Here is a 10,407-nt window from a genome sequence, read left to right as displayed (position 1 = left end):
AATTGTATCAATCTTTCTTATAAATGGCCATTAGAAAACACAACATACTGAAAGGTAAATCTTCTTTAGCTCAATAAAAAACATTTAAATATCATAATGTATGTAACACCGTCAAGCAGAGGTCACCATGGTAATTTGAGAATCTGCATGAACATCCCCGTAGTGTACAGATATAATTTAATAAAACATGTATTTGTTCCTGTGAATAAAAACTATATTATTTATGTTGCAGGGACAAATTGTACATTCAGTGCATTGACCTTAACAGGATTTATGATATTTTACTTCTCCTTTAGCATATGGGATTTCCACTGGTGACCTTTAGTGGGTACAAGATAGCTTTGCTGTGTTTTTCATAATGCATTTCTTAGAAACATGGCAGTGTTCCCTTTGTTATTATTTGAAGTGGCTAGATTACATACATTTCCCCCTCCATCACATCAAACTGGGAAATTATTTGCATTCAATGCTAAGGGCAAAAGAAATCCTTCGAGCATATGAACACCTCAATCAATCCATTAAGAGTTTTAGACAGCACTTAAAGACATAACACATATGTCACTTAAAAGAATAACACAGTTAACCTGCAATTAATATTTAAAAAGAAAGCGGATTTTCATATGTTACCTTGGAAACAAAGCTGTGCCCAGCATCTTAAACTTGCCAAGATTTCAATAAAAATGCCATCAACAAAGAATGACTTTAATGCTTCTCAGGGGACTCAGTGGTTTGTGTGTTAACAAAGACTGTATTGAAGTTCCCTGTAGGATTATAATGATTTACTATATTATACCTCCAGCATTTTGGAGCCTAGTTTTGCACATTTGCAGCGCGTCCTTCAGCCAGATGATGATAACACTGCAGGAGAGCTTGTACAAAAAGACCATATTGCAAACTGAAAAAGACTCAATTTATATTTAACAGGAACCAAAAGTGCTCAGAATACAGAAGTATTTACTCATTACTTCCAAGAGGGTTATTTATTTCAGTATGATTTGTTAGTGTTTTTGATAACATAGTATAAGAACTACTGCCTCCATTTTCATAAAACCTGGTTAGAGGGAAGAACCCAATACATGTTGGAGTGGATCTGAATTACTGATACATGCATTAATTTTAAATTACATTATTTACAGAAATGGCCTTGGAGTAGGTCTGCCCTCTCCAAATGTACTAACACTTTATTGGTGTTTTTAAATCAACTTTTAAGAGAAGATAGACTATTTATATTCAAGCATTGATCCTAGCACCCTGTGGGTTATTTCTACAGTTGCAAGGGGTCGGTTAAATGTGTGAGAATTAGCAAGATCAACTCATGTGAGGAAATAGAAAGGATTATTCAACCGAACAGTAAAGCGGGAACATCACATTTTGTTTTAAGAGTTTGTAAAAAAAATGTTAAGCAAAGAAGCTAACACATGTTGCTTAAAGTCACAAATAAGAGGTAAAAATATAGCAAAAAAAAAAGATAACCTTCAAATATAATGTATACATTTATAAAAAAAGTAGAAAAAGATAAATACTCGTGTTAAAATACTCCAGCAATAAAAATCTTACTCAAATACAAGTGTAAGCATTAGAATGTAATAAAGTACCAGAAGTTAAAATACTCATTATACAGTATATTGCCCGTCCCATATCATACGAATATAGCTTTCCTTACTGGATTATAAGCTTATACTTAAAGAACTTGAATAATGCAGCAGTTAAGAAGAGGTGGGGCTGGTTTTTTATTTCTTTATACGGCTGGGTAGCTTTACCGATAATGATATATATGTTCTACTTAATTTCATAATTGGTATTGGTACTAGTATACCTTTTAAAAGAAACAAATGAAAAAATAGTTAAATATTTGACTTGAATGTAGTGGAGTAGAAGTGTAAAGTAACATAAAATGGAAGTGCTCAAGCATATAAAAATGTACTACTTAAGTACAGCACTTGAGTAAATAGGGAGCATATGTTCCCCGGGTGCAGTTCTCCCGCTCAATATCCTTTTAACACATTAAAGATTTGATGTTCTCTGTAAGGTTTTTCCCTCAGTCACATGTTCAATGCATGTTTCCAAGGGGCAAGATGTTGACAGGCATCACCCTGCAGCTAACATCGTCCCGGTGTTAAAAACACATTGAAACCTGATCGAAATCTTTGCCTTGAATTTGAACTAAGTACATTTCTATCTTCACTACAATTCAGAGGTATACTTTTACTACAAGTATTTAATACCTTTAGTTACTTTGCAGATTTGGTTTAATGATGTGGAATACAATCAACACTAAAATAAGACTTGAGTTCTACCTGGAGTAAATTCACAAGCGACCCTGCAGTATACAAAGTCATTAAAACTAGCTGTACCTTTACCAGCTTTGATAACACTTTAATGATCAATCATTATAATAAAAACACATAATTCATAACTCTAAAAACCGGCCAATCTGCACTTTAACTTTTGGTACTTTAAGTATTTTTCTACTTTTACTTGAGTAACAAGAATAGCAGGACTTTTACTTGTAACTGAGTATTCTTAAAGTCTTAAAAGTACTTCTACTTTTACTTAAGTACAAGATCATCTGAGTACTTCTCCCACCTCTGCAGATCTCTTTCAACGTTAGTTCAATTCAACAATATAGGAACCTTGGAACATAGAGATGACCCGAAGTAAACTAGTTAGCTAGAAAAAGCTAACGCTAGCTAAAAGTAATATTCGCATACAGAGTTGAACAGCTAAAAGTAAAGGTAAAATGTTAATAATAATTGAATGTAATGTTAATAGGTCGAATTTGCTTTGACAAAAGTTCTGGGCATATGGCCGAAATTGATAAGTCGTTGAAATATAGGCTAGATAAAAGTAGTTAAGCTAATGCTGAACCATTGAAACGTCAATTTTCCTTCCAACTGAACATTTGTAAAAGTTCTCATTGACTACAGAAAGAAACTTCAAATATTTACAGACTCGATATTAACTTCATATCCTACAATTGTTGTCTTACCTGGAGTTGTCAAATGAGCATGAGAAACGGTGTCCTCCACCCAGTGGAAAAATTGCACTTAACTACAGTAGGCTACTTGAGTTGAGTAAAGTACTGTACAATTGTGTCTACTTTGTACTTCTGCCACACTAATACTCAGGCAAATAGTGTACTTTTTCTCCACTGCATTTAATATCTTTAGTTTCTCTGCAGACTTGGATTAATGATGTGTAATATATTCAACATTTAAATAAGACTTTTGTTACACCTGGAGTATATCCACAAGCTACCTTGAACTGTAAAAAGGAATACAAATTAGCTTCACATAATTTATAATTCTGAAAAGGGCCAGTCTGCATAATGATTACTTTTTTGGTACTTTAAGTATATTTTGATGATAGTACTTTTGTACTTTTAGTGAATAACTAAGCGAGATTTTTACTTGTAACAGAGTATTCATACACTCTGGAACTTATACTTTTACTTACAAGTACAAGATCTGAGTAATTCTTCCTCCTCTGGCTGACTACAGAAAGTAAACTTCAAATATTGCCACACTCAAAATTCAAAGCAACATGCAACACCTTCATATACTATAATTTCCTCTTACCTGGAGGTGTCAAATGAGCCTGAGAAACGGTGTCCTCCACCTGCCAGGCACGCGGTGATGTCAGCGAGTTTACTGAGGTGAGAGCTGAATACGCACATTTCTCTCTTGAGGGTCACTTGGGTATTTTTAGTGATTGTGTTATAAAAAGAGGTGTGAATCAAAGGGTTGCCCAGGGTGAGGGCAGCTACATCATGTGTGCTTGTTTCTCCTGTTTTCATTTGTAATAAGGACACTTCTAAATCTGTTGGTTATTTAACGGCCTGTGAATCTGCATAATTGTCTATTTCATTTGGTTGTATTAAAAGCTTAAAAAGAAAACTCTTTTCACTGCCTACAAATGCCATGAATAATTTACATACATAATTGTAGAAACTATGCACATGCAAGCATACACAGTAGTTTATATTCCTCTCAGCTTTATACATGCATGATTATGAATCATTTATTTGCATATTGGTTTGTGTGAATTTTCATCAGCGAAATGCAAAATAGAGAAGCTATTCAGTTAAACATTTAACAGCTAAACATATTTTCTGGTAACTGAGGGGTCCTTGAAATAATTTTTAAAAAGTATCAGTCAAAGGACATTTCTATAATAAAACTGCCGTTTCCTTGACTACTGTTATATTACTATATGTGCACTTCACAGCTGCATTTCTTTGAAAATGTCAACCACTTTGGTTACACATAACAAGGGAAACCAGATAGGACATGTCAGCCAAGTCCTGACATCATAATGTTATGTTAAAATCACACCAAGGTCCATAAGTTAAACTGTGGCCATTTCTCAATGTCGAGGAGGCTTGCTTGGTAGCATATGTATGCTGGGCATTTAAACCGTCCTTCGGCGCCACTCGATGACGCAGCATGCTTGAAATAGTGGCTCTGGAACAGCTTTACTCGACATTGAGAAACGGCCCGGATCCCAGAACAAGAAGTGAAAAAATGAAACCACAATGTCAAATCTGAGCAAAGTAATGAACATACAGTGGCGTCTGTACGGCAAAAAGAGCATTACACTTCAGTGAGGCAGCATCCCTAGAGCATACAAGTCTCATGATTTCACCTTCAGCATCCACAATTTCATTACACGTGTGTGTGTGTGTGTGTGTGTGTGTGTGTGTGTGTGTGTGTGTGTGTATATATATAGGCTATATAGAGTGTTTTCATTTTCAACGATAGGCAGCAGGTATGATAAACGGCACTCTACCAGAATATTACCTCTCAAGGTTTTCTAGGAAGGGTGGAAATAGCATGAATTTCTCGACTGGCTGCCTGTTGACTCTCTCAGGCTGAGCGTTGAGGAGCATCTCAATTCTTGGCACCGGCTTCTCTTTTCGCTCCTGTGGTGTCCTCTATTTCCCAATATGCCTCTCACTCTGCAGATATTCTGCCATTTCTCCCATTTCAGTACCAATCACAATCATCAGCATTTCTCCCTCCATGACATGAAAACAAACTAAGACTGAGTGCCTCTGCGTGCGTGTGTGGCTTCAAACCCCCCTGTCAGCAATCACTGGGTAGGAGACAGCCGTAAACTGCGCTTTAGAATCGTATAATGGGCTAGTGCAGCGCTGGCAAAACTTATATCATTATGCCTCTTCCCATTTAGACACAAATAGGATCATTATTTTTGATAACTTTACAGCAAGTGCTGGATGATTTCATTGCACTACTTGCCACTGCTTAACGCTGTATTTCAGCTAAAGCATCGTACATCTTGCCATCTCCCTGTTATCATTGTGTGTAATTACAAGGCAAATGCAATCAATAACACAATGTCCTACAAATTATTGGAACATTACGATTGATCTATACAAACAACAGCACTTCGTTCTACCTTTTCGTGAGTTAAGTGTGACAGAGAGAAACTGAGTGGTTTGAAAAGCTGTACAGTGACTGGTCTCAGTAAAGGACCTCGTAATGTTTGTCAAAAGGCAGAAGTGGCAATTTACAGCAGGACCTATAAAGTCCATCCCATCTGACAGGATGAGGGCAATGCCCCGGTGTCATCTACCTTATAGATTGATTGATGCTTACAAGTGTGAAAGTGGAAGCGTTTTATTATAAAGAAAGCAATAGACATTTCACGGGCTAACACCACTTGTCTTCCCCTAATAAAAAAGGGGTCTCCGATGTCCGTTTATAATCGAGGGGCCAATTTTATGACCTGTTTTCCAATCAGTTTGAAATATTAACTTAAGGTACTTAAGGTTTCATCTGTGTATGACTTTTGATTCATTTTTTTTACACTGTTTGAACAATGTTATTAGATGTTCCTCTCAAGCTGTAAAATAGTTTTGCTACACAGTCAAACAATCAAACTATACATTTATGGTAATAACTCAAACTTTTAACTCGACAGTCGATTAATCTTTCAGCCTTTCCTCTACTGAAAATAATATTTAATGTCTCGATTACACCGTTTCCTCCACGATGAACTCGATGGCGTGCTGCTCCGACTGGCTCGTCTCCACCATGGTGATTTCGTTTCCGTCCATGGTGATGGTGGGAACGTTGATGCCCTGCCCTCCCAGCACAGAGGAGGGCAGGATGACGACTTGCGAGCTGCCGTCTATGTTGCCGAACTGATCGGAGGGGATCATGACGGTCTCTGTGCCTCCGTCGCCCTGCAGCACGTAGATGGTCTGCACTGAGCCAGAATCGAGGTCCCCCGTGGAGGCCAGCGAGGACAGCACCTTAATAATAATAATAATAAAGCTTTATTTATATAGCACTTTTCATACAACACAGCGAAACATAACATCTGACCAGGCCAACAGACACAAGGAGGTAAAACGTATGACAACAAAAAATAAAACAAAACAAACAATGGTTTCTCTCTGACAGGTACGACACGAGACAACTGAGTCGATGCAACAAAATCAAATATAAAACATATACATGGGGAAATACTGAATGTCTTTCTATATCAGAGTAGCACATGATAACAGAGGCCCAACTGTAACTGTGTACGTAACCAGGTGTATGATTACATGGATCAGTGGTTCCCAACCTGGGGGGCGCGCCCCCCTTGGGGGGACGCCAAATATCGCAGAGGGGGCGCCAGGCCTCAGATGATTTGAGGCCAAATATCATATTTAGAATTTTTTTTTACATATAATTGTAAAGCAATACATTATTGTCACTAAAAGCCTTGTCTCTACATTACAATAAAATATAAAAAATAATTGATTAATTAATTTGAATAACAATTCAAGTTAGTATTAAAGGCATAAAAAGACAGAAATGTATAATTCTTTCTTTAATAGAAATGTTTCTTCTGCCCGTAAAGTGTCCAAACCAGGCTTTTCTGGATAAGCGCATTTTTAAAACAGTCATTGTCCATGCCGGTTTCAGTTGGATTATTTGTCACAGTTGCTCCGATCAGATCGGTCTCCTCCATTTTGTAGATTATTTATGACTTTTGAATCCACAGAAACACATCGGCAAAATCCGGCTTACTTTGAGCATGTGTTTTAAACAGTTTAATCCCTTTGTAAATTTTTTCGACTTGCGCCTTCCTTTAATTTCTTCATACAGCGGGAATCCAAATGAATTCATCCTGAGTCCAATAACCATCAAAGTCACTCCTTAATTACGCTTTCATCCTCTAACAAAATACTTCACATTCATCCAGTGACACTGTGTTTTATATACGATAGCTATGGTCCTACGATTAAACGTGATGACACAGCCCCTAGGGAGATAGAAATATGACTGTCATGTTTATTGCTTAAGCAGGCCTTAGCTAATCTGAACTAAGGCCAGAATACTGCTATGAACCGGTATTATAAATACACGTCTCCTGATATTTAAGATCAAGCCGGTGACGAGTGATGTTTTTCTAACACATACCTTGGCCCCTTCCAGGACCTTCTGGACGTGGGCGGCCTCAGCTGCTTGTGCCGCCTCCTCAGCGCTCTCCAAAGGCAGGTCTCCGTGCAGCCGGATGTGTTTATCCAGGTTGGAGCGCGAGCGGAAAGCGGCGGGGCAGTGGGGACAGGGGTAGGGCTTCTCCCCGCTGTGGGTGCGGGCGTGCTCTGTGAGCCGCGCCGCCACGCTGAAGCTCTTTCCACAAATCCAGCAGCAGAAAGGCCGCAGGCCGCTGTGGATGCGCTCGTGGTCCTGGAGGTGGGGCAGCTGCCGGAAACGCTTCCCACATGTGGCGCACTGGATGGGGAAGAGAAGAAATATAGAGAATGTAAGAAGGTGGCAGGAAAGTACAGTTATGTTCAGTGCCAATGCACAAAAGTGTACTATAATTCATATTTCTGGAGACTAATATTTTTCTGCAGATGCAGCACTTCTTGCAGGGGTAGAGGAGAGCAGAGAGAGAGATTTGGGGGAAAAGGGGGGAGATAGAAAGCAATAAAAAAGACAAAAGAGTCTTACACTGCAACTAAAACTCTTTTCATTGTCGATTAATCTGCCTATTATTTTCAGACAATGAATCAATGAGCGTTTCGGTCGATAAAACATCAGAAATTATTTTTTGAAATGTGCGTTATAATGCCCTAGAGTCAAGGTGATCTGTCCTCAACATCCTCTTCTGTCCTCCAAACATCCCAAAGCCCAAATATATTCAGTTTACTCTCATAGAAAACAAGCATGTATTTAGATTTTGCCTAAAAAAACTCATAAATGAATTGATTATGAGAAAAATGTGTTAATATTCAGTTAAACAACTAAATGATTGTGAGGATCCACATTACACGAGGATAAGGCAGGGTTTTGGCCCGACTCCCTCGTTCTGACATGATGAGCAAAGCCCTCACTTTTTAATGCTTCTAAAGATTATCTTGCCAGATTTTCATCGGATGCAGTGAATGTTAATTGTGTTTTTTACACCCCCCCCCCCCCATCTGCTTGGGAGTCCATCCGGACGAAAAAATGAAACATGTTGTTAATTTACGATCCTGCTGTGTGTTTGTGGGACCCCGAGGACAGCCAGAAGTTATCATGACATGTTGTAACGTGCTGGCTCTCTCACACTTTCAACATCTGGTAAAATGTGAACAATCTTGTTGTATTGGCCGGCCTCAAGGGACAGAATGATCAGCTACACAGTGGACATCACAAAGAAAAGATTGTCTCTCTGCTTGCCAACACCTGAGCGCAGACAATGAACTACAAACAGATACTTGATTAAATCTGAAGCCTTACAAAGGAATGACTTTGTGTGCTCTGCTTTTTCCCCCACTGGGGACACTCAGATTGAATCAGTAATCCCTGTCGTTTCAATATCTCTGTGAGATATACTCTAATAAAATCACCTTTGCCGTTGAGTCTGATCTTTATATACTCAGTAAATATTGGTGTTCCTCCAGGAACGCACAGTAAATTTGATTTGAATTCAAATTCATCCCCATAACATTGTGTTTGAGGACCGATGCTCCTTGAACCTCGATCCTCATCATGCCTGATAGAAATGGCTCAAAGCAAAGCCACCAATGTTAAATCAATTTCTACAGTCTCAGTTCTCTGATGGGTTTGGGTGGGTCTATAGTTGATGTCCTGCTTCGTCACCAGAGTAACTGAGGGAGAGGGGAAGAGAGTCCCAGAATAGTAACAGGCAGAGGGGAGCTGACAGGCCCTAACTCAGCCCCGTCATTAATCACAGGTACACGGGAGGGAGGAAACACCCGCAGGACACACACTGCACAAATGGCCATGGTCCAGTGCGGGAGAAACGGCCACAGATATGAATGGGTGTGTCCATGGGGGGTGAGGCGGTGCTGGGTGTCAATTTGAAATACAGGCATTAAATAGTTTGAATGCAGGGTTTAAAAAAAGGACAAAACATGATTCACAGGGCTGACAGGAATACACACACAGCCACTCCTCTTACCTCAAAGGGCCTCTCATCAGTATGTGTCCTCATGTGAACATTGAAGGTGGAATTGTATGCAAAATCCTTGAGACAGATCTGACAGCGGTAGCGGGGTCGGCTTTTGGACTTGCCGAGCGTTCCCTGGAAATGCGCCAGCACGTGCTCCTCCAGGGTGCTGTCGGAGGTGAATCTACGGCGGCAAGGCCTCACCGGGCATCTGAGAGGCGTCTGGCCCGTGTGGGATAACCGATGGAGGTCGAGGCCTTCCTGAGTCATGCAGCGGTGGCCACATAGGTCACACTCAACCTGAAGGAGGAGAGAGAAAAAAGAAGAGAGACAAATGTGAAATAAGGAGATGGAGAATGGACAGAGAGCCGGGCAATTAATGAAAAGAGAAAAGGTTGGCGTCTTCATCGTCTGACTGATACGTAACCACAATGTCACGGTTTGTCCCCCTCTCGCTAACCCCACTTCCTTCCCGTCTGGATTGGCAAAATGCCATAATGGGCTCCGCTAAATCATAAGTGACAGATATGTTTCTAACAAGGATGAAACAAGTACAATCTCTCACGCTATGAATATCTTTAGAGTGGAGAAGTCAAAACCTGCATCATACATCCTCTAAACTATAATTCATCATTTTTAACGATAAACATTTGTATGAAGTGAATACAGAACATTTCAAGTGCAATCAGGCTCATTACGCTCAACAAAAGAATGAGGGGAAAAAATTGTATCTCCTGCCAGATCTCTTTTTTAAATTCTAAATATTTATGTGTGCAGTATTTTATTACACTTTACATTATTTAGATATACATTAGCTTTTTATTTGATCTTACATGTACTGTGTACATGTATACAGTACCTATTTTTGCATTTTACTTGCCACTGTCACCTTCACCATTCCCTTGTACTTTTTTATTTCCTATTCTTGTTTCTGATTATTTTTGCACTATTTTTATTTCTTTTTGTGTCTTATTTATGTTATATGTTGCA

The 10,407-nt window shown here is 39.1% G+C and overlaps 1 protein-coding gene across 1 annotated transcript in view; it reads right to left on the bottom strand.

Moving 5' to 3' along the window:
* Positions 1-5,623: 5,623 nt before the first annotated feature.
* The window catches only part of znf574 (zinc finger protein 574), a 13,264-nt gene continuing 8,480 nt past the window's right edge, over positions 5,624-10,407 (bottom strand). Inside the window, exons 3-5 of the mRNA XM_079640917.1 lie at positions 9,430-9,924; positions 7,437-7,751; positions 5,624-6,277 (exon numbers count right to left, since the gene is read on the bottom strand). Coding sequence (XP_079497043.1) covers positions 5,996-6,277; positions 7,437-7,751; positions 9,430-9,924 — 1,092 coding nt within the window. The 3' untranslated portion in view covers positions 5,624-5,995. The remainder of the gene's footprint in view (positions 6,278-7,436; positions 7,752-9,429; positions 9,925-10,407) is intronic.

The sequence above is a fragment of the Notothenia rossii genome, assembly GCF_949606895.1.
Source record: "Notothenia rossii genome assembly, chromosome: 7".
Classification (NCBI taxonomy): Eukaryota; Metazoa; Chordata; class Actinopteri; order Perciformes; family Nototheniidae; genus Notothenia; species Notothenia rossii.
Note: the sequence above shows the minus strand (reverse complement) of the source record. Positions and strands in the feature narration are given on the sequence as shown.